This window comes from Pygocentrus nattereri, chromosome 11 (assembly GCF_015220715.1).
Source record: "Pygocentrus nattereri isolate fPygNat1 chromosome 11, fPygNat1.pri, whole genome shotgun sequence".
NCBI lineage: Eukaryota > Metazoa > Chordata > Actinopteri > Characiformes > Serrasalmidae > Pygocentrus > Pygocentrus nattereri.
This window is the reverse complement of record NC_051221.1, coordinates 20,421,217-20,445,860: the sequence shown is the minus strand read 5'-3', so window position 1 is coordinate 20,445,860 and position 24,644 is coordinate 20,421,217. Positions and strand designations below refer to the sequence as shown.

Here is a 24,644-nt window from a genome sequence, read left to right as displayed (position 1 = left end):
TTAGATGATGAGCTTTTCTTTTTGAGAGTCCTGAGTCAGGCGCTCCAGCAGTCTATTATCATCTTTATCTGTAGTGAAAAAAAGGAAAATTAAAATGAAAGATCTGAAGTGGAAGTGTGTTCATCTGAGAGATGTAAAATTAAAGGAAACATCAATCAAACATAACCTAAAATCTCAATTTAAAAAATTAAAAGCCAATATCCACTTAAGCTAATATTACCAAGCTAATATGGCTCATGCAATGTACTGCCAACTCATAGATTTTTGTGACCCACATACCGAAGACCACCAGGTTGCACTTGCACTCAGCCTTGCCCAGCTTATTCTCCACCAGCAGGGTGTACTCTCCGCTGTCCTTGGCTGTGCAGGTGGGGATGGTGAGGGTGCAGACTCCATCAGTGCTGCTCTGCCAGTAGCGAGGGCTGTCTGAAATACTCACATCCTCTTTAAACCAGGACACCTGCGGCTTGGGAGAGCCAAGGAAGGCACAGCTCATGGTGCAGTCGTTGCCACAGTGCACAGCGTGATCCTTTAGGGGCAAAAGGAATCCAGGCTTGACCTCGTGATGCTTAGGGGGGGATTTCTTCAAGTTCAAGGTAAAGTTTTCTGGAAAGTAAGTTTAGGTCATGTGTAAAAGGAAATATCAGTAAACAGTCAATGCCACTGTCATTACAGTATAATAGCAACTGTTAACTGAAATAGTAAATGCTCCCCTCATCAGAGCAAAAAAACATTAGCTAGATTCTGAGGATCAGTGGTGTAGTGTGGTGTTTAAGCAGGTATATGTTGTATACTGACATTTGCTCTGTTGTTTCTGTATACTAACTCATAAAGATGCCCTTTTGTGTACACATTGGATGCGTTTTTGTGGAAATATTGGACCAGATTTGGAAAATGCACTGCCAGACCTACTGTGACATTAAAAGCAAGTAATGTTAATTATTGAACTTTTCTTAGGATTACCATGCTCCTTCTCTATGGTGAAAGGCTCCTTTGAGTCCAAAGGATCACTGTCCCCAATCAGATTACGGGCGATGACCCGAAAGTAATATTTGCGGCCCGGAAACAGGCCGGTGACGGTGTACTTGCTGCTGAAGATGTGCTCTGCAGCTGTGAACCAGGTGGGCGTGCTGGTATCTCTCTTAAGAATGATGTAGTGGGTGTGCTCATCGTCAGCCAGGTCAGGAGTGTGATCCCACTGCAGGGTCACTGTGCCCTGGACCTCCTCGACTAGACGCAAGTTCTTTGGAGGACGAGGAACATCTAGAAAACAACAGAAAAAAAAGAAAACCAAATGCCAAAATTATAATGTATGTCGACACAGCGAGGTGTATCCTAGTAAACTGTGAAAAAAATAGCAATTTAAAGCATAGTAAGTGTAATATGGGTGCATTTAGTGACAGCTGGAGAAAATAAAGGTGTGCATACCAGTGACACAGACATTGATGTCAAAGTAGACCCCCCCGCTGTTGTTGCTGAGGTTAATGCGATAGACCCCTGAATCAAAGCGCTGACAAGAGCTGATCAAGAACTGAGAATCGTTCTTCCCCTTAGTGATGACCTCTCGACCTCTGGTAGGAACACCGTCTTTTAGCCAGGTGACCACCGGGGAAGGAGAACCCTGAAAATACAGGTGACAGTTCTAGAACATTCTGTTGTCTCACATCAATAGTTATAGCTTTAATGTTCCACTGAGTTTGTTTGGTGTGTCTTCAGTTTCACACTAGAGCTATGATGCACTGTACAAGTAATGGGAGCTTATAATCATCATCAGCAAACGACATAACTGAACCATCAAACACTTCATTTAAACTCCATTCACATGGTAAATAATCTCAAGTAGATTTGCTTCAAGATCACATCTACTGTTTGTAGCTGTGACATGTATTTTTGCTAATTTCTACAGATATATATATATATATATATATATATATATATATATATATATATATATATATATATTGACATAGGTAATTTAATATACCTGTAGCTTTAAGCAATCAGTGTTGCTTAACACAGAGCTTTAGAGAAAGACTTACAGTGAACGAGACAGGAATAGAGAGTGTACACCCAGCACGCACCATCATCTGATTCTTCACTTTGCCCTGGATATCAAACTTTGGGGCCTCTGTAGAGGAATATGTAAAACCAGAGAATTACACAAGAATAATAACAGCTCAGTAGCTGTAAAGCATCTGAAAAAACACTTTTTTCACAACAAATTAAGTTGTGAGATAGTTAACTAACTAAATCACCTGGTGGTGGCATAGCCAGAACTCCTTGTTCCAGCTCTATTGGTTCTCCAATGCCCCCCTCATTAACTGCTCTGATGCGGAAGAAATACTTCCTCCGCTCTTGCAGGCCACCAAGATTGTAGGAAGTGCCAGTGATGGGAATCTTGGTGCACTTGGTCCATTCTTTCCCATCATCAGGGCGCACCTCTAGGATGTAACCAGTGGGATTATCTCCCAGCTCAGGAGAACACCATGCCAGTGAGATGGAAGTGTTGTGAGAGTCTGTAACGTGCAGGTTTCTAACCAGACCCGGAGCTCCTTAGAGGAAGGGAGAACAGGAGAGATTGTTACTTGGACAACTTTGTATTCATTTGTATTCTTCATGTTTAGCTTGAACACAATTCCAAAGAATATGGTGTGGCACTCATAGCAGTGTAAATAAGGCTCACGTGTTGGATCCTTGGCCAGTACAGAGTTGGAGGCTACACTGGGAGTCCCCTCTCCAGCTCTGTTAACTGCAGTAACTCTGAACTCATATTCCATATCCTCTACTAGACCATCTACTGCAAACTTTGTGTCTGGTAAGAGACAAAAAGGGTTGTAAGTTGTGATCTTGACTTTCTCTGAGAAGTGTACATTTCTTTTAAGATTTGGATTTGAATCGGGAGGGTGGGTTAATCATAAACAACATTAGAGCGAAGAGCAGCAACATCACAATGTTAATGTACAAAAATCTTTAGATTTATTACAAGAAAATTTGAACACAGTATAAATTTACAATGACTATGGCATTTAAAGCAGAATAACTGAACACAATCTGACTTTATAGTCTAACCCTCTGAAGCCAATAGCACAGTTCAAACCCTGCTTAACATCTCTCTTCAGCTGTTACTGGTCTTTTTTTCATGCTGAACTGAAAGTTGGCCAGTTAGGTAGCGTGAATGAGAGCAGGGTCTTTTACCTTGGATTAGTTCCTTACTGACAGACACCCACATGCTGCTTCCCTTTTTTCTCCGTTCCACTAAGTAACCCAGAACAGAAGCACCACCATCCTGGGCCGGAGCAGCCCACATCACTGTGACCGAGTCTTTAGTCACATCACTGATCTGGGGCTGGGGGACCAGACCTGGAGGCTCTGGCCAAGAAGAAGAGTTATTCCATGAAAACAGTATTATTATTGTAGACCGCACTGCCATTAACTACTGAAACTGTAATATAAATATATAGCTCAGCTAACGTTATAGCAGCTTTCCTCCTGTCTCTGCCAGAAAACTTTTCCTCAGAAGTAGAGCAGCTTACTGTAAAATGTCTCTCGTCGTTCGGATGTTTTACGAGGCTGAAGTCGCTACTTATTCTCCAGCTTCTTGTTCGAATTTTTCCGTTCCACCTTACATTCCAACTGAATGTAAATGTGGCACTATTTAAGGTGGAACAGGAAAATTCGTAAGAGAAGCCACTTCAGCTTCACAACTTTTAATGTTTGACAGTCTCTCGTTGCAGATTTAACATTCCAGGAAACAAACTGCACTGCTTATAAATGCGAATAAGTCTCTAAATGTTCGTCTTAGCTAAATCTCTCTCTGCCGTTTTGTAGCTACTAGCCAGGAGAGACTGTGTTGCTTAGTGACCTGCCGTCTCTTCGAGAAACAGGGCTTTCGCACTGTGTCGCTCACGTCCTGTCTCGCAGACATTTTACTGACACAGTGACCCGACTCTCTACAATATGACCACACCCGAAGTTATAACATCACTAAAGAAAACGGGCAGGACGGCTGTACCGTGCTGTGTGGACATCTATTACCACTGGATCTTATTTCACTGTAACTGCGCATTTTATCGTAGATGAGTGGCAGCAGCGTTTAATGTGCTCCAAACAATGGCAGTGAATGAGAGTCTTCCAGTTTACTTACCACATCACTTCCATTTGATTTATTAATAAAAGATATTGGTAGTAAATTCATTATGGATCCTTACAAATGCTTTGCTTTAAAAGTACCAAGTCATCACACAGTGAGAGAAAAAAAAGAGATCCTGTATAGAAGAAAAGATTTAATAATCGCATCACAGCCCTCTGGATCGTAATCAAATCGAATCGTGAGGTGCCTAAAGATTCCCACCCCTATTTCCCAGACTATTATCTAAAGCACATACTGAGAATATGTTGGCCTAAAGGTGGTTGAAACAGCTGAATAGTTTGAATGCAGATGAGTGCTGACATTACAAGAAGGGGATCAAATGTGCTGGTATTGACATTATTCTCACAATAGCATATTTAAATCTGATACTGTTTTCCTCAAAATAAACCTGGTTATTCTTTCATATGTTATTGCAAACCAACAAATAAAATGTCCTGCCTCACTCGGTTTCAATTAAAAGATAGATGTCCAGCTATTATCACTGCTTTTTGGTAAGTTTTCTTGTCATAGGCTACTGCCACTTACCAATAGGTTCTCCAGCATAGACCTGCTCTGTCTCCAGAGGGTCGCTCATACCCAGAGAATTGATAGCCCTGATGCGATACTGGTATGGCTTCCCCTCCTCCACTGTGTCATTACAGAAGGTGGAGGTGTCTCCATCCACTTCTCCGACCTTGATCCATGACTTCTTTCCAGTCATGCGCCTCTCAATAACAAAGCTAGTCACCTTTTGGCCCCCGTTGTCTCGTGGTGCTTTCCACTTCATTGTAATGCATTTTCCATTACATTCCAGGAACTCCACTTTGCCCTGTGGGGGTTTAGGACGGTCTAGAGAGAGAGAAAGAGAGCGCGAGAGGGAGAGAGAGAGAGAGAGAGAGAGAGAGAGAGAGAGAGAGAAGGACATCTCTAGGTTTGTATAACTGAATTCAGTGACCTGAAACACAGGGGTTTCTCATTATGTGAGTTCATAGTCATATGAAAAAGTTTGAACACCATCATTTGTTGATTTTGCTTTTTGCTGATTAATTTTTTTTCTGAAAAAAATAAAATATAAATTAACTTTTTTCACTTAGAAAATCAAGAAAACATGTAATCTGACCAGAAGTGCCCAAATTTTGGCATAAGACCATATGTTTCTCCTGTGACATGCTGTAATAATGCAAACTTGACCATAATGCATGATAATCTAAATATATAGATAAATATATATATATAGACTTTTTGTATAGGAATGTATGTAAATGTGGGAGTTCCCACACAAAAACTCCTGAAACAATGATATATTATACTAAAGAAAGTTTTGCAACTGTTCTTTTGTCTTTGCTATACACTGAAGACATTTGGGATGATTTTAAGCTTTTACAATTTAACAATCTGGAATGTGGTTAAAAAAAAAAACTGTTGTACTAGCATCCAGATGCTGAACAGTTCGGCCAAGGAAAACAACAGCATGACAGAAACTTTGAGAACAGAAATATAGAGGCCATACCACAACATACATACCACTCATGAGCAGTAAGAAGTGAAAGGCCAAATTGGAATTCACAAAGAAATATAGAGAAGAGCCAAGTTCTAGAACAAATATTTGTGGACTGATGAAACCAAGACTAACCTCTATCAAGTGATGGAAAGAACAAAATGTGGAAAAAGTATGGATCAACTCACGATACAAGACGCAAGAGCTCATCGGTCAAACATGGTGGAGGTTGTGTTAGGCTTGGGCTTGCATGGCTGCTTCTGGAATGGACCACTAATCTATATTGACCACAAAATTGGCAATTTACAGAGCAAAGCATTCAATTTAATAAGGAGGATCTTCATAATGCAGCAAGACAATGATCAAAAACCCTGCCAACCCAACAAAAAGGAGAGGAGACTGAAAAGAGTGACTGCCCAAAGCAAACAATAACTGAAAGAGGCTGTGGTAAAAGCCTGGGAAAACACCACAAAAAAAGAGTGCAATGGTTTGGTGATGTCAGTGGGTCACCAAATATTTTGTTATTTACTTTAATTCACTTTCTGTTCCTATGCTGTTGCTCACCTAAACATCAGGTGTTCTGATCTATGATCTATTGTCTCATGATCTTCTCAAACCCAAACATATTCAGTATTTAGCAAAAACATAAGAGTTGACTTTCTTATTACAATAGATTCAGAGAAGACTGTATTAGTTTTCATAGGGGCTGACCAATCACATTCAGCTGTACAGTGGCACTGGTTGATTCGCAGTCACTCTTCAGTTTGAGCATGAAAGTCCCACTGTCCTCTCTCACACACTTATGAAGCACCAGAGTACTGGAGTCTCCATTCTGCTCAACCCTCGTCCGGCTGTCCTCCACCAGTTCCATCCCATCTCTGTACCATGTCACCTTGGGAACAGGTTTGCCCTTGAAAGGGATCTTAATAGTGGCCGTCTCCCCAGCTTTCAGTGTCACTGGCTGGCTGGAAAGCATCTCCAGTACAGTGGGATCAATAACAGGAGGATCTGCAGAGAAATGCTTTTCAGGTCAGAATGTCTGACTATATAGACTGATTTTACATCAGGTAAACTTTATACTACATTCTATATATTATACTCTGTAAGGACTTAACAATATTCTTATAAGTATTATGTATCCACTCTTTTAATAGAGCTATTTTTTTGATGAGAAATAATCAGGAGCCTAACTGTAAGATGATGTAGGCTTTGGTATGCCATCATATAGATATGACAATAATGGACAAGCAATCATATAGACAGACATAATTTACATAATAAATGGTCATACACGCATATTGTTTGTGTTCTAAAACATATTTACAATCTGTCTTACCGGCTATACTAAGCACTGCCTCATTCTTGACTCCTTTGGCCCTGAAGGTGTATTTGCCCTCGTGTTCATCTCCCACACTACTGAAGAGCAGCTTATGAACAGCACCCTGCTTCATCACCTGCACCCCTCTCAGATCCATCACCTGCAAGGACAGACACGCTTGCTTATTCAGGAGCTTCTTTTAAACTGAGTGCTGTACAACTGTACTGATAAAGATGTACCTCTTTTCCATCCTTCAGCCAGACACCATCTACTTTCTCATCATTCAGAACCAGGCAGAGTTCTGTGGCTGAGCCTGTGGGACACTGAACATCTGACATCTCGCTCTTCACTGTGGCAAAGCGCTCTACACACATTTTCACATAGAGTGGAAACAAGAAAAGAGAGCTGTGTGTCTTTCCACTGTGAATCTTCTATACTACCACTGTGGCACAGAATATTTAGTCTATCAGTATGTCTATTCATCAGTACATCCAGTCATTCATTAAATGAACCATTAATCTATTTATTCATTAATCTATCTATCCATCATCTATCCATCCACATAGTTATCCATTCCTCCATCCATCCATCCATTTATCCATCCATCCGTTATTGAAGTGACCCATCTATCCATTCTTTAAGTGACCCATCCATCCATCCATTCATCAATCCATGCATCCATTCTTTAAGTGACACATCCATCTATCTGTCCATCCATCCATCCTTCCATCCACCCACCCTTCTATTCTTTAAGTGATCGATTCATCCATTCATGAATCCATTCCTCCATCACCCATCCATCCATCTATTGGATTAATGTGTTTTATTCAATTCAATTGCTGTAAAACCTTCTCTAGTCAGTTGTAGCTCTTTACCTTCCACAGTGAGGTAGGAGGAGCTGACATATTCATGGCTGTCGTCATCCTGTAAGCAGATGAGGGAATATTCCCCGCTGTCTGCCAGTTCACAGTCTTCCAAGATAAGCTCAGCTCTCTTGCCCTCCCTCATGAAGATGTAGCGCGAGTTGTTAGTGATGTCTCTTCCATCCTTCAGCCACCTGATATGAACATCTTTGGAGCTCATCTCAGCCTCCAGCCTGGCTTTGCCTTTCTCCTTCACACGTACATTCTTCAGATGGCTCATAAACTTTACGGGGATTCCTAATAAAAAGCACAAGCTTGTAAGATGCTTCAAAACCTATATTTGATTTGTGTTGTGTTATTTTTTTTGTCTTTGATACTTCAACAAACTGTTAAAGGGACCAAAAATAAATATATATATATATATATATATATATATATATATATATATAAAAAAAATGAACCAGCCCTATATGTTATAAACATGCTTATTTGTATCCTACTAAAGTGCCAAAGACATATTTTATGGTATGAAGACCAGGAAAATCCCATTCTGATGATGTATCTTGAAGGTAGGAGGAACTTTGGAAAACCTACAACCGCTTTGGTGACAATGGATTACTTACCAATAGATACCTCCGTTTGGCTCATTTTTTTCTGTCTGGATGGATAAAACCTTATTTATTATCCTATAGATCAGTGGCTGGGCTAGCTTTCAGGATTGGTTAATACTACAGGGATTCCTCTTAAGTTGTATAATGTATTTGCATAATGCATCTTTACATAATGCATTCTGGGTGTTGTAGGGTGTTGTAAGAGAACATTGCTAAACAAAAATTTGGAAATGATATGAAATTATCCGTTATTTCTGCCAAACTGATGAGGCTGAGGGATATAATGCTGTGAATGTGGTATAACATCACAAATAACATTAAATACAAATTTTAGGCTTAAAGTATATTGGTTTAATGTTCATGAAGATGCATGGCTTTCAATTAAAAATCATTTAATCATTGTTAGCAGTATTTCCCGCCATAGAGGCTCAAACAAATTACAACCCCAATTCCAATGAAGTTGGGACATTGTGTAAAACATAAATAAAAACAGAATATGATTATTTGCAAATCCTTTTCAACCTATATTCAATTGAATACACCACAAAGACAAGATATTTAAATGGATAAACTTTATTGTTTTAACTTATAGAGTTTTAACTTGCACTTGTAGATGGAGCAACAAACTGTGTTCACTGACAGTGGTTTTCTGAAGTGTTCCTGAGCCCATGTACTCTGTTACAGAGTGATGTCGGTTTTTAATGCAGTGCTGCCTGAGGGATCGAAGGTCACGGGCATTCAATGTTGCTTTTCTGCCTTGCCGCTTACTTGCAGAGATTTCTCCAGATTCTCTGAATCTTTTGATTTTATGGACTGTAGATGATGAAATCCCTAAATTCCTTGCTATTGCACATTGAGAAATGTTGTTCTTAAGCTGTTGGACTATTTGCTCACGCAGTTTTTCACAAAGTGGTGAACCTCGTCCCATCCTTGCTTGTGAATGGCTGAGCCTTTCAGGGATGCTCCCTTTATACCCAATCATGACACTCACCTGTTTCCAATTAACCTGTTCACCTGTGGAATGTTCCAAACAGGTATTTTTTGAGCATTCCTCAACTTTCCCAGTCTTTTGTTCCCCCTGTCCCAACTTCTTTGGAACGTGTTGCAGGCATCAAATTCAAAATGAGTGAATATTTGCAAAAAGCAATAAAGTTTATTTGTTTGAACATTAAATATCTTGTCTTTGTAGTGTATTCAATTGAATACAGGTTGAAAAGGATTTGTAAATCATCGTATTCTGTTTTTATTTGTTTTACACAACATCTCAACTTCATTGGAATTGGGATTGTATGTAAACATTCATATTTTTATAAGGGTTATTCGTGATTAGCAAAGTGCAATCAAAGCTTCTTACTTTCAATAAGGAGAGGGACGGTAGTTGTCAAATCCCCAATGCTGATGGTATAGTCACCAGTGTCACCCGGACGTACGTCCTTGATCTTTAAAGTGTAAGTTAGGCCGTCCTCAGACACGTGCACATCGAACTTCTCATCTCGCTTTAGCTGTTTCCCTTTAAACTTCCACACAAGAGGGATGCCAGCCTTCTTCGAGAGACGTACCTCAAACGCAGCGGTCTGTCTCTCCGTCACTCGCAGGGGCTTTAGATCTGTCAGGAACTTCAAAGGCTCATCTAGCATTGGAGAAAAAGGAGGTGAAGGGATGGAGAGATAAAAGAGGAAGAGAGCGTAAGGAAAGGTTGATGAGACATTGACATTGTTTTATATCATGTTGTGCAGTGCACTGTCTTTTTGCACTTTCTGTATTTGTCTGGGAGAGTAAACATGAAGAAACATTTTGGTTTTGAATATAAAGTAGGGCTCTTGTATCTTGAAGGGAGTGAAATGTGGAGGGTGATACAGACCTATGACAGTCAGCATGGCAGACAGAATCTTGTCTCCAACCTTCAGAGTGTATGTGCCAGAGTCAGCCAGACACACGTTGGTGATGCACAACATGTGCTTAGTACCCAGCTGTTTAACTTCGTACTTCCCGAGAGAGTAGTGGATCCGCAGCAGCTCATCACCCTGAATAACAAATGGGTGCATGCCCACATACAGACTAACATTAGTGCAATCTTAATCATTGTTACTGATGTTTTGCTTTAAAGTTTTACTGAGAAGATCATTCTTGTCATATCAATTTTTTTTTGTTTTTACAGATTTTTTACACTCTTTTGAAAATGCCAACTGCCCATGGAATGAATATTTCATGACAAACAGACCAATGAATAAAATCTCTTTACATTAATACACGTAAAGTTAAGAGCATATGCATATTAACAATCAAAATTAGTCCAGTTAGCTTAATTATCCAGATTATTTCGCATGGCGTACTCTAAAAACTACGGAGCCCTGCTGTTGACACCCTGTATAAATAAAAATAATGCGTGGCATGAGATGATTAAGTCGTGGCCTCGACTTAGTAAAGCGTTGGGAACGAGATCCTAATGTATGGCCACGAATTAGTAAGGAGATCGCGGCTTACTAAGTCATGGGCACACATTAGAATCTTGTTCCCACGCTTTACTAAGCCATGGCCATGCATTAGGATCTCGTTCCCAGATGTTAATAAGGCGTGGCCATGCATTATTTTTTTTTATACAGGATGTCACCAACGTGGCTGACAAGGAATATTGTTGAAATATTCCTGAGCTGTACTTTATTTGTGATGTTCCGGACCTTTGCATGAGGATATTTTCTCTAACTGGAATTTTGTTATATATTGTATTATTATAAAACAAAATTAATATATTATATTTATATTGAATTTTAATAAATACCCCTGGTCTAAAATGCCCTTGTATGCAGTAGCATTAACATTATATTTTATTAGAACTAAGTGGCTGAGCCCAAACACTGACCATTATCCCATGTATTCAAGTAGGTCTGCTGGCATCTGCCAAACCCAGATTCTTCCGTCAGACTACAAGACCAGTGGCAGTGTGTTTTATATCACTCCAGCCAACGTTAGGCATTGTGCATAGTGCATAGGCTGGTGTGCTGCTGCTCAGCCATGGAAACCCATTTCATGAAGCACCAGACTCACAGTTTTCACAGTGAACTTTTTAGTGAGTGATGCAACAGGGGATAGGTGATTTCAGCACTTGGTGGCCCTGCTCTATTAGTTTACATGGTGTACTGCTTAATATCTGAGCTGTTGCTCTTAGACACTTTGATTTCACAATAATAGCACTTACAGTTGTTCTAGCAGCGCAAACATTTCACAAACTGAAATGTGGCAAAAGTAGAATGACAATGCCAAGTTTATCACTGAGCTCTTCAGTGCAACCCATTCTGCTGCCAGTGTTTGTCTATAGAGATTGCATGGCTATGCACTTGATGTTATACACTTGTGTAGCTGAAACAGCTCAATAAGGGGGAGGGATGTCAATATTCTTTTAGCCATATAGTGTATAATGGGCAAAAATCGGTCATTGTATTAAAACCTTTATAGACTCTCCATACTGAATTTATATAAGAAACATGACACAGCTATTCCTATATCACTGTCTCTTGTGTTTTAACATTGTGCTTTATCATATAAAGCATTAGATGTCATGTTAATATAGTATAGTTTACCTGAAACCATAACATCTTCATATTTGGATCTTTCAGCTCCAAAATAGTGTCAAAAATCACATTGGAGTCTGCCTTTGCTGTTATATCCTCCAAGGGTTTCAAAACTCGAACCATCTGGTGACAGACAGTGATCAGTCAGACATCACCACACTCAAACCAGTCTAATGTTAGAATAAAGCTAAATCTCTGCACATAATGGCTGATCGTGCACTGAAATGAGTGTAAGCTAAAACTGTCCTGCCACTTATGTTTGATACCCACATCCACCTCCTCTTTTTTCTTCATCTCTTTGAGTTTTCTGAGGATTCCTCTGAAGTCTGTGAAGCCATATTCGGCACAGATGCGCTCATAGTCTTTCTTATCGGCTCCAGACAGAATCTTCAACATCTCCTCCTCAGTTGGAGGCTTCCTCTGCCGCTTCTCAACACTCCTGCAGCACATGAGCACTTTTTTTTCAACCCTTCATGCAACATATGGCATAGCCACCATGATAAGGACTTGCCAAAAAGCGTATGCAGTGAAACAGATGGTGGAAGGTAACGTGTGCTTATCTTGATTAACTGTGCTGATTTTGCCCAAATTATTAATCAAACTCTTTAATGAAAATCAGAAACTTGGTTAACAGATACAAATATAAAATATGATTAGTTTATGGGTGGATTCAGCATGAGGGTCAGGGATTAAGCCTAGTTTTTGATTAATTATATGAGTGCTAGATATTCTCCATTGGTGGATCCTTTATACTGTACAGATTAGTCTATGCCTGCAAATCGTATCATTTCTGTTACCGTTTCTTCAACTTTTTCTTGAAGTCCAGTGCTGGATCTTGGGGAAAAAATAAAGCAAAAAAACAGTACTGTAAGTGTCTGAAATCATACATACCATCAGGTGCAAAAGTTTACCCTAGTATAATGACATCCACTGTTCACATTTCAAGAGAACCTCCACATAATATAAAGATACGACACATGAACATTCTTTTTATTCAAGAACCACTTAGCAATCCTTATTAAAAAAAAGCATAACCAGCATTTTTCATCATGTTCATTCATAACAAGAGTTGGAACACTAAACTGAAACTTGCTGTATTTAAACCACAAACTTACTTTCAGTAACAACGAGTGAGACGGAGTAAATAGCTTCCCCATGGTTGTTAGATGCAATGCATTTGTATACATCAGCATCCTCCATGGTCAGGTTTTTAATCTGAGGTAAGAAAGAGAAAAAACAATGACGTAAAACAATGAATGAATTTCATTGTGTGATAGCTGTGATGATATTTCAAAAAGACAAAGAGAGCCTGAAGAAGGACATAAACAGTTTAAAAGCTGCAGTACTGCTAATGGCCAACAGGGAGCAGCATGACATCCAGGGATTATTTGTGCCCTGCTGGCGCCGTTCTCATCAAGCAGATGGTAGAAGGCAATACATATGTCAGAATCTAAATCTTAATTACTTCCTAACGACAAGTTAACCTTCTTTAATGGCACCAGCCTGGAAATAACATACAGTACTGAATCTACCTGTTTACTGCACCAGCTCTTGGTTTGTCATGCTTTCTTCTTGCTAAATGAATGTTGGATTTAGACAGAATGTGCTACATCAGTGACACTGACTCACTTCATTTCAGAAATGGATGTCATTTCCACTCTTTGGGAGATGCAGTTTTAAAAGGTGGCTAGTGAAGGCAATGATTCAGTTACTAGTGAAGGCAGTGATTCACTGGCTAGTGAAGGCAATGATTCAGCTACTAGTGAAGGCAATGATTCAGTTACTAGTGAAGGCAGTGATTCACTGGCTAGTGAAGGCAATGATTCAGCTACTAGTGAAGGCAGTGATTCATTGGCTAGTGAAGGCAATGATTCAGTTACTAGTGAAGGCAATGATTCAGTTGCTAGTGAAGGCAGTGATTCAGTTACTAGTGAAGGCAGTGATTCACTGGCTAGTGAAGGCAATGATTCAGTTACTAGTGAAGGCAATGATTCACTGGCTAGTGAAGGCAATGATTCAGTTGCTAGTGAAGGCAATGATTCAGTTGCTAGTGAAGGCAGTGATTCACTGGCTAGTGAAGGCAATGATTCAGTTGCTAGTGAAGGCAGTGATTCACTGGCTAGTGAAGGCAATGATTCAGTTACTAGTGAAGGCAGTGATTCACTGGCTAGTGAAGGCAATGATTCAGTTGCTAGTGAAGGCAGTGATTCACTGGCTAGTGAAGGCAATGATTCAGTTACTAGTGAAGGCAGTGATTCACTGGCTAGTGAAAGCAATGATTCAGTTGCTAGTGAAGGCAGTGATTCACTGGCTAGTGAAGGCAATGATTCAGTTACTAGTGAAGGCAATGATTCACTGGCTAGTGAAGGCAATGATTCAGTTACTAGTGAAGGCAATGCTTCACTGGCTAGTGAAGGCAATGATTCAGTTGCTAGTGAAGGCAATGATTCAGTTGCTAGTGAAGGCAGTGATTCACTGGCTAGTGAAGGCAATGATTCAGTTGCTAGTGAAGGCAATGATTCAGTTGCTAGTGAAGGCAGTGATTCACTGGATAGTGAAGGCAATGATTCAGTTGCTAGTGAAGGCAATGATTCAGTTGCTAGTGAAGGCAGTGATTCACTGGCTAGTGAAGGCAATGATTCAGTTACTAGTGAAGGCAGTGATTCACTGGCTAGTGAAGGCAATGATTCAGCTGCTAGTGAAGGCAGTGATTCACTGGCTAGTGAAGGCAATGATTCACTGGCTAGTGAAGGCAATGATTCAGCTGCTAGTGTAGGCAGTGATTCACTGGCTAGTGAAGGCAATGATTCAGCTGCTAGTGAAAGCAGTGATTCACTGGCTAGTGAAGGCAATGATTCAGTTGCTAGTGAAGGCAGTGATTCACTGGCTAGTGAAGGCAATGATTCAGTTGCTAGTGAAGGCAGTGATTCACTGGCTAGTGAAGGCAATGATTCAGTTACTAGTGAAGGCAATGATTCAGCTGCTAGTGAAGGCAGTGATTCACTGGCTAGTGAAGGCAATGATTCAGCTGCTAGTGAAGGCAGTGATTCACTGGCTAGTGAAGGCATCGATTCAGCTGCTAGTGAAGGCAGTGATTCACTGGCTAGTGAAGGCAATGATTCAGCTGCTAGTGAAGGCAGTGATTCACTGGCTAGTGAAGGCAATGATTCAGTTGCTAGTGAAGGCAGTGATTCACTGGCTAGTGAAGGCAATGATTCAGTTACTAGTGAAGGCAGTGATTCACTGGCTGCTGAAGGCAATGATTCAGTTGCTAGTGAAGCTAATGTATTTGAAGGCAAATACATTCTACACAGAAGAAAAAGCTCCAGGTAGAAACATCAAGAACACAAGATGAAATCTGGATTTAAGATTGTAGTTATTGTACTTCACAGTGTTTAAATGATGATGGACTACTGAGCTAAAATATGTACAGTTCAGTAATATTGCTGCATTCATAAAATTCCTACATAAATGTCACAGTTCTCTGCAATCCTAATTACATTACATCAATCAGTCCCAGTTTCTACACCAGCATTAGAATAAACGTAAGGTCACTTGCTAAAGCTGGGCCCCCAGGGTAAGATGTATCTCCACCTTATTTTCTCTCCTGATCTAGTGATGCTGCCAAATCTAATCCTGACACATTCCTAAACAGCTATGTTCTAATTAATTCTTGTGCCTTGATGATGGCATTCCTGGGATCCTTTCTTGGAATTTATTAAACAGTTGGTCAAATATTTTGTCATTGTAGGAAAGTGATCTAAGCATGTGATTTAAGTTGTACAAGAAAAGTTGATAGTCCCCTAGACTTTAGTAGATAGACAAAATAGTATGTTATTCATTGACTAGCTGTTATTAGCCTTACTTGTTACAAGTGTTTGTGTGAGTTTGTGTTTGCACTGCAGATACACACACATACCTGATTTGTTTTGTAATATGCACTAATGACAACTAATGATAATAATAATTATTATTAGTAGTAGTACTAGTAGTAATTAGTTTGTGTAATTTTCTACAATTAATATATTCATAATGAATATAATGTAATATGTAATGAACAGATCACATTTCAATGTTGAGTTTACTGTCATTTATCATAACTTGTTTAAATGAAGTGGTATGATTAAGATATAAACTGATACAGGCCTCTGTTTCATTTTAAATTGCAACGTTTTAAGTGTTAAACTTAACACTGGTCTTGAAAATTGCAAAGAATGAAAATGATATGACATGTATACTATATATTTGTTAAAACCAACATTTATGCATTTGGCTGACAACTTTAATTTAAAATGTTACAGTGGTAGACAAATAAAGCCTTAAGAGTCTTACCCAAGGACCCCACACGGAGGACAGCAGTATTACTCACCAAGCTATATCAATGCACTCCTAATGACAACCTAATGGAAAATTTACTGGGGTGGTACTCGTAGGATGGGCATTTTGCCCTGATAGTGGGGCAAGATGTACCCTTTTTAAGATTTTTGGTGTAAAGAAACAAAACTGACTGCTGTTCCAGTTTCATTACCTTAACTGTGTGTAGGCTTAGGCATTACATCCTATACGTGCTAAACTCATGAACAGACATGGTATAGCTTTTCAGTAAATTGTCATTTGCTATTAAGATGGACATTTTCACCCTTTATCACAGATATCTACATTGGCCCAGAACTCCTTTGCATCCCTAAGAAACATTTCACGGTTCTTTTAAAGAAATTCTCATCAGTGTCAAGAATAATTTCACCACACAGGACTCTGCATAGCCACCAAAATAGAGGATCATATTCATCACAGCTTGGAGTCAAGCCATCTTCAACGGTCAGTTGTATCATATGGATAATATTAGATACCAAAGCTAACCTTATTCCGATGGTGTATTGCGAAATTTTCCTGGGATTGATGTCCTTGTTATGGATATGACGCACGTTAACGCTGCATCACTATGACTTGTACTGCTGCTTTCAAAATTCTTCCAAGAAAGCCCATGAGTGCTAAGGTGGCAAGATTCTTTACACAGAATGAACCAAACCAGTTTCATCTTTAAATGGATGCATAAGTAAATATCAGCACCTCAAAAAAAGTGCACTGTTTCCTCACCTTTAACACATACTGCTTATTAATATCGTCATAGAAGCTCATGGCGCCCTCTGTCAGTGGCTTGTCGCTCTCTCTGGCCCAGGTCACAGCTGGTGTGGGGTTTCCAGACACTTTTACTTTGAAGGCAGCTTTATTCCCTGTAGAGTCACTGAGTTATTATTGTTTCGAATCTTTAAGGCAAGTAGTGATTCTGGTTTTGCACGAATGGAACCACATTTTTAGACCTAAATGATATAACAAGCATTTGTTTGACTTCTGAGACCTCCCTTTAGACCATAACTAGGAAGACTAGGAAGAATGTATCTTGACTGAGACACACTTTTTTCTGCAAATACTGGGAATATAGCACTTTAGTCTGAAATATCTTATAATCCATAATTCAGAAGCAGTCTTTCTTTAGCTCTGTCCACAAGGTTTTGACCATCTGCATTACAAGCAGAGAGCTTTAATGGTTCTTTGACTTTGACTTGGGATCTAAATGTTAAGGACACTGAAACACTAAACACTGAAACTGAAGTGAATCTTACGTTCAAAGTTTTCTTATTTTAAATGTAGAGGAATATAAGTGAATAATACATTTTACTTACAGCAAGTGCCCATCTGTAATATGTAAACTTGTAAAATAGCATTACATCATGTTACCATCTGAACAATACAATGTAAATAGTCGGATGAAAAAGTTTGGGCAGCCCTAGTCACTCAAATCAGCAAAACATGTAATTTGACCAGACATGTTAAAACTTCTTTGCATGAAAATGTATCTATATAAGCAATTCCAGTCAAAAGAAGGCATATTGATGTTAAACTGGTTGAATATCTTACCTTCTTGAGCTGTAATGGGGCGAGGCTTGTCCTCAAAGTCAGGGAGACACTCTCCTGCAGGGATCTCAAAGCTCTTCTGCACCTGACTGAATGACTCCATCACACCTGAGATCTTACGCGGCACTCCTGACGGCTCTATGAGACAAAAACACAAGGATGACATGCAGCCAAAGTGGGGTAGAAAGAAGGAAGGTAGAATACTGGATACACTGTCCTGTATTTATTCAGTAACACGTTTAAATACAGTTCATAAAAAGGTAATAGAATACATTTAGAATATATACTGATAGGGTACATTCAAAAACTGCTGTTTTACTGAACTCCCATTGTTTCTTGCTGTTACTGATTGGCCTTTTCTTTGTTAAGAAGGCCTGTTTCTTTGTTTTCTTTGTTTCTTTGTTAAAAAATAATCACAAGACTGCTTAACTTGTTATCCCTTTAAGTGGCCAGTGGCCACAGCAGACTGAGTGTTTTATTACACACTTTTATAACCTAAGAATAGCTCTGCCAGTTTGCACTGAAGTCTCTGTAGTTATTGAATAATAAGTCTTAGCATTCAACAAGTCTGGGGTTTTAAGGGCTAACTGAGCAAAAGTGGGACATCTTTTGGTAAATGTACCATCTAATTTTTGTGAGCTTTTTTGCGAATTGTCACGAGCCTCCAAATTCTTTTGGTTTAAGTAAGTGGGACAGTTTGTGCACAGTGCTTTAAGCTTACAGGAAACACATTTGCATTATCCTACCACCATTGCAGTAATCAGGAGTAGAGCACATTTAATCACATTCAGCAGATTGAAAAGCATTAAGGAACTGAACTGCCTTAATATTGTTAAAAACAAGTTATCTTGAACTGTGGACTTCAGCATCCTACAAGTCGCAAGGAGCCACAGCTGAGGCCTCCTCCCTGCCTCAATCTGATCTCTTTATTCTACCATTTCATCTTTCATTCTGTTCTCTCTCTACTGACTGAGATTTTAAAATCGTTACTAAATAAGCTGTGATGATGTTTCTTTTATTTCACTTTCCAATATGTAACTATTAGTACTCATACATTACTTATAGACAATTTGCACCACATCCACACCTCAAACAGACTCACTCTGATCTTACACTAATGTCTATCTAGCAACTCTACACCTACACATATAGACACTTGTACATATTCTGTCCATATCTCATATAATCTGGAACATCTGTATATCAATATTCTATCCCCTGTGTACCCTATATATATCATAGCTTTTACTTCATAACTTACATTACTGTGCAAAACTGTATATTAGAATGGTGCAACACGGATGTATACTAATGTGTATATTGTGTATATATTTAGACTCTAATGTTGTATATATATATATTCATATTTTGTTTATTTTATTATATATTGTTTGCGCATATAATAAACATGATTTGATTACATTTAGTAAATAAACTGTAATTATACATCGCAATTTGCAGAAGTGTGCTCTCTATGGAGGATGTAACTTATTTTCACTTAGAAAATCAACAAAACATTTCTGTATTCTTAACATGTTTTCTTTTATATCTAAACTCTGTAGGCCACATTTACAGTACACAGACACGTAGACACACAAGCTTATATAATATGCACATGCAGAAATGGCCTCTCATTCAATACTCAGTCTTAACTCTTACCCACACAGTTTTAAACCAACATACATTTCATTCCATTTGTCAACAGTGAAACTCCATGAATTGTTGGTAAATACAAATACAAACTTCATATTTCATTGCAACCAAAACTGCCTGGCTGTGAGCTCCATCTGATTGTAATTAGATAATTCCATTCAATCTACCATCACCATGCATAAGAGGCAGGCTTAGCCAAAGCAGAGCTGGCTGAACATCTGCCAGGTTTGATGTGAAAAAGAGCATCAATTTGGAAAAACAACAAAATGTCAGTTGCTCTCGAGTGGCACAGAATCATAACAGCCCCTGATTGGAACCACTGCCACTGGTGGGCCTGGTTTTTGTTCTAAAACAGCAGAAGCTTTCAACAACCACAGTGCTTTAAGATCCCACCCATACAGTTTAGCTCGCTGCTTGAAATATGTGTCTAAAATCAACAATACCTGACTATTCATGCTGGGCCAGGTTCAAATGTTAGTTTTGTTTTTCTCGCAGCCCATTTCCCACAGGCTGTTGGCATGCATTTATTTCTGCTTTTGTTAAAAATAGTTTAAAGTTCTTTTGGATAGTTGATATTCAGATCTATTTGTTTAGAAATTATCTGATGCTGACAGCTGACACCAACACATTTACAACTTCCTGCAGGAGTTTAGCTCCGCCCATTCACACTGAAGCTATAAAGAGTATTACAGCCTGAACTGCCTTTTGAATGAGGCACAATACAGAAATCATTTACATATATCAGTTTGTTAAGACAGTAACAAAACTGTTTGATTCTAAGGGATAAAGAGATGCTGGAAAATGAATGCAGAAAAATAATCAGTACTATTTTTGATACATAAGCACATATATTTAAAGTAAAATACAAGAAAATGCAGGACATGGGCCTCTTAAAGCAGTACATCAGTGAGAAATCAAATTAAAATGATTTATCGTTTACCTCAGATGCAAGCCATAAGCAAAGACATGTTGATATGTGCTTCTTTAGTTTACAATAAGAGATGCTAGGCTAACATTGCTAACACGCACTGGACACTGTCATCAATCTCATCTATGTAAATACATGGCAAGATCTTTTTTATTTACTTCAAAAATCTATCAAAAGCTATGTAAACAAGTTTTTTTAGTAAACAGCATAGATGGATCTTATATTTACATTTAAACTAAAACTGGAACCATGTTATCATTTGCATACCTGATACACTTGAATATCTGACTATGCACTAACTGTCCAATACACCTATAACACTTGCCTATGCACTCTTGTCTACATTCGACACCTGTACCTACTGACTGCACATTTTGTCTGTCTTTTACTGTCTTTGCACAGTTTACTATGCATCTTTTATTACTGCACTGGAAAAGTAGCCTGATAGTGTTTCGTTATACTGTACTACCCTGTATTGTATAATGACAAAGTTGAATTGAATTTAATTGAATTGTGCTTTTTAGTGCTACTCCACTTTCAAGCTGGAATGCTAAGGGCTGTTTTATATGTGAAAACGTCACTATGCAGCAGGTATCCAGCTGTGTAGCGCAGGCTAAAGCCTTAAAACTGTAACACATTCAAATAACAATAAAGCTACACAATTAGGCGATTTGTGTCATTTTTATTAAGAGTAAACAGAAAACAGAAATCACAAAGTATAGTCCAGTATATTTCCACTGATTCCCTAATCAGGTAAAACACGCAAAGTGCTTTTGGTAATGAACCACAAACTAGCAAGAGTGAAATTCAGTAAAAGTATTTTGCGATACGTCGTTATGTATGCAGTGATCATTTTTCACCTGATGACTGCAAGAAAGAATATTTTAAAATCTGCACCTGTTCCAAATAGTGTCTTTGTTTACTTTTTCTGCTACCTCGCTGTCTGTTTTGTGCTCTCTTAGCTGATATGTCAAGTGTAACATGCTCATAAATATTGCCTTGCATAGTTTGACTACAGAAGTAAACGCATCTTTTGTACAACCTTTAATGCTGATTTGTTTAAGCGCTGCATCAACAGCTCCCACTCCTCACAGCAGACACTTCACCTCAGTTGGGATCACTTGGCACTTTCCACAGGTAAATCCAATTCCTGTCATACAAAGAGTTGCCGGTATGTCCAGGGGGTGCAGGATCCAACTGACGCCAATCTTATTGACCAGGTTCAATATACGTTTGAGACTCGTGCGAAAAATGTGCTTGTCAAAATCGTTTAATTTTCCAAGTTCAAATGCTTAGCTCCCTGCCAAGTTACTTTTTGGGACATCCATATGTTTACAAGCCCACCTGTTTGGTCATCATGTGCAAAGTAAGTGGTTCTGGTAACTAATGGCTGCCCTACCTTCACCTATGCAGAGGTATTAATTTTTGTTTTTAAAGACTAAAGTAAGTCATTACATGTTCAGAACCACATTAATTTGAAGACAAATTAAGGTCTGAATATGTTTTATGTAGATTGAGAAACATGTTTGGGCATGTATTTAGAAAGCATCTACCACTGTAAATGAAAGAATCAGGCTTTACATACCAAATGTGTCTTGGCTGATCAACTGCATGTGGGGTAAGTAAATCATGTTATATTTTTAGCTGAACTACTCCTTTAACCAGGCACAACCAATGGGAATATCAGGTTTAATTTAGTTGGTGGCATTGGGTTTGGTTTGGTTTCAGACAGAAGTTTGTTAGTTCAAAATGTCATGGCCAGTTAAAGCTCTGTAGCAAACAGGGACTCTGGCATTGTACTGGCTGTTTGCCTCTGACTTCCTATTCCTATGCTGAATCTTACTGCCTCCTGTCTTATGGATACTGAAATTATGGGTTAAATGTTTAAAGCTCCACAGAGGTGGTGCCCGTAGTTTAGCCCTTACCCTCAAGCAGCCTGGAGGTGTGGGAGACCTTGCGTAGCCGTGTGGAGCTGATGGAGGAGGAGCTGGAGAACGAGGAGGAGGAGGTGGAGGACATGTGGAGCTCAGAGCGCTGCTCCATACTGCTTCCACTCGTCTGTGTCGCCTCAGTCGACATGAAGAATGAACAACTGAAGAAAGAAAAGAAGAGAGAAAGTAAGAAAAGAAACAAAAGAAGATAATCACACAAAATCACTGTCTGTTAGATAAACTGAGCTGACACTTTATTCTGTTCATCTCTCATTTCACTGTAAAAATGAAAAGTCAGGCGTTAGTTAATTCTCACTCACAGGTTACTCCGCCTTCCCCTGTGTCTCCCGTGCCCCCAGCTTGGAGGGAGGTCCCCAGCTTTAGTGTGAGGTCTACTCTTAGACTTTGGATTATGGAGGGCCAAGGAACAGGCCAGTTGACAGTTGGTCATGTAGTAGGTCAATGCCTCATTGGCCAATCATCATGCCCAATTAAACCCACTCATTTTTGTACATACTTCTACAGTGGCAGGCACCAAAAACAATCAAATTGAAGCAAAACTTTGAGCTGCATCAGGTTTAAAATCAGTTAACACAGTAGGGTTTCAAAGCATCACTGTATGTTGTTAGAAGATAGTACATTTGCTAAGTGGGTAGAGGTTCATTGATTTGCTATAAATATGGCTCTACTGTTGATTCTCTCTTGAGTAGTGTTGGATGTTTTCGGACACCGGGTGCTGGGCCTACTGAGGCTTCACCAGAATTAAAACTCATGATTTCCTGATGATTAGGCCGTTAGACAGCTGTGCCACTCAGGAACCAGAAAAGTGCTTACTCTTCTGTGTCCAAGAAAGAAGATAAGGTGAATTGACTCAGAGCTGCGTGCTCACGCGGAGACAGAAAGCACTGTCTGTGCTGAGATAAATAACAGGTACCTATGGCCAAACAGTCTAAAGGCCTGGTCATCAGAAGACAAGCGATTATGGCTTTTAATCATAAACCTTTATTTAGACTCAAAGTATATTAAGGGTCACCTGGTGTTCAAAGTACCAAAATTAAAGTTATTAACTGCCTTCCAGAACTTTAAAGAATGAATTGAAGGATGTGTAAACAAGTGAAGATAGTAGTTTGATTTAGCATTTCTGACAGAGGAGGTGCCTCTATGAGTTTGAAGCCCAGTAATGCCTCAGCTTTCTGTTGTCAAAAGTCTGAAAAAGAGAAGCCTCCACTCCACCAAGCTGGGGACACTAGAGAGGGTCATAGCCTCTGGAAGGGACCCAGCAATGACTGTACTGTGTGGAGTAAAAATCCAGCAAAATCTTTAAGCATTTAAGGAAACCTCCACATTCACTGTTTTGTTTGTTTGTTTGTTTTTGTCTGAGTAAGCTTTGAGTAAGCACAATTTTAAACTATATTTTGTAGGCGTAACTTACATTAGTACTTAAACTACTTAGTGCTAAAAAAGTTAAGACCATAGCCATTTCTAACTTTAAGAGATATAAGCAGTCACTTAGGACCCCCAAGCTAGCAAGAGGCCTCTAGTATGTAGTTATTGTTACTTGTCAAAAAGCATAGTCAGTCCAGAGATTTTCTTAGATTTCTTCTTTATTAAGATCAACCTGTTCTATTCTTGCATGCAAAAGAATGTGGGTGGGGTGGGTGGGGTGTAGGATGTCACCAAGGACCCTCAAGTGTTTAACAAAGGCCCTGGTTCAGAGAATTAAAGTACGTTGAGAAAACTATGAATATATCAGTCGCAGCAGCGCCACTGGGTTTTTAAACAATGTGTAATGGCGAGTGAATATTGATAGTAGAAAGAACTGAAAAGAGAAATGCAAGGTTGTCAAAGCCCGGGTGACATTTTTCTACCGTTCCCTTCTTTCTGATCTTTAGATTGCTTTTAACCTATGATCAGATGAGGTCCTCTTTTCATAAGGCATCAAAGGGAATAAGACAGCAAGAACAAAAACGATATGGTGCGTTTTTTTTACTCTGTCTTATAAGAGGATTTCACTGTTATTCGAAAAAGGCACTAACGCTGCTGGGAACATGAGTCATTCCATGGGCTTGACCCTCACGGGCTATCTCATTCTCATCAGGCAGTGAAAAGCTTTCTGAGCAGCCAATGGACAAATAACCAATTGTTGAAGACAACCTCATCTGTCTTTTGAACCGTGGCTCAATCCTGTTTTGCTGCATTCAGGCTCAGCTCAAGAGAAAGTTATTAGA

The 24,644-nt window shown here is 39.2% G+C and overlaps 1 protein-coding gene across 1 annotated transcript; it reads right to left on the bottom strand.

Annotated features, from left to right (window-relative positions):
• Nucleotides 1-22,867, bottom strand: LOC108439261 (immunoglobulin superfamily member 22). The gene is made up of 23 exons (XM_017717537.2): nt 22,737-22,867; nt 22,411-22,577; nt 17,908-18,042; nt 17,086-17,222; nt 13,104-13,203; nt 12,786-12,822; nt 12,259-12,427; nt 11,998-12,111; nt 10,281-10,443; nt 9,774-10,049; nt 7,821-8,105; nt 7,185-7,309; nt 6,964-7,105; nt 6,339-6,635; nt 4,676-4,978; nt 3,196-3,369; nt 2,684-2,812; nt 2,256-2,552; nt 2,040-2,128; nt 1,429-1,621; nt 964-1,263; nt 280-606; nt 1-68 (listed from the first exon to the last, which is right to left on the bottom strand). The coding sequence occupies exons 1-23, from the start codon at nt 22,865-22,867 to the stop codon at nt 1-3; spliced, it is 4,158 nt and encodes a 1,385-aa protein (XP_017573026.2).
• Nucleotides 22,868-24,644: the final 1,777 nt, after the last annotated feature.

Excerpts from the sequence above, each read along its gene's own strand:
- LOC108439261 (XM_017717537.2), bottom strand. The coding sequence starts at position 22,867 with ATGACCAACTGTCAACTGGCCTGTTCCTTGGCCCTCCATAATCCAAAG. Across the intron at positions 2,813-3,195 it reads CAGTAAGGAACTAATCCAAG|ACACAAAGTTTGCAGTAGAT; the intron begins GTAAAAGACCCT and ends GTCTCTTACCAG. Across the intron at positions 607-963 it reads CACCATAGAGAAGGAGCATG|AAAACTTTACCTTGAACTTG; the intron begins GTAATCCTAAGA and ends CTTACTTTCCAG.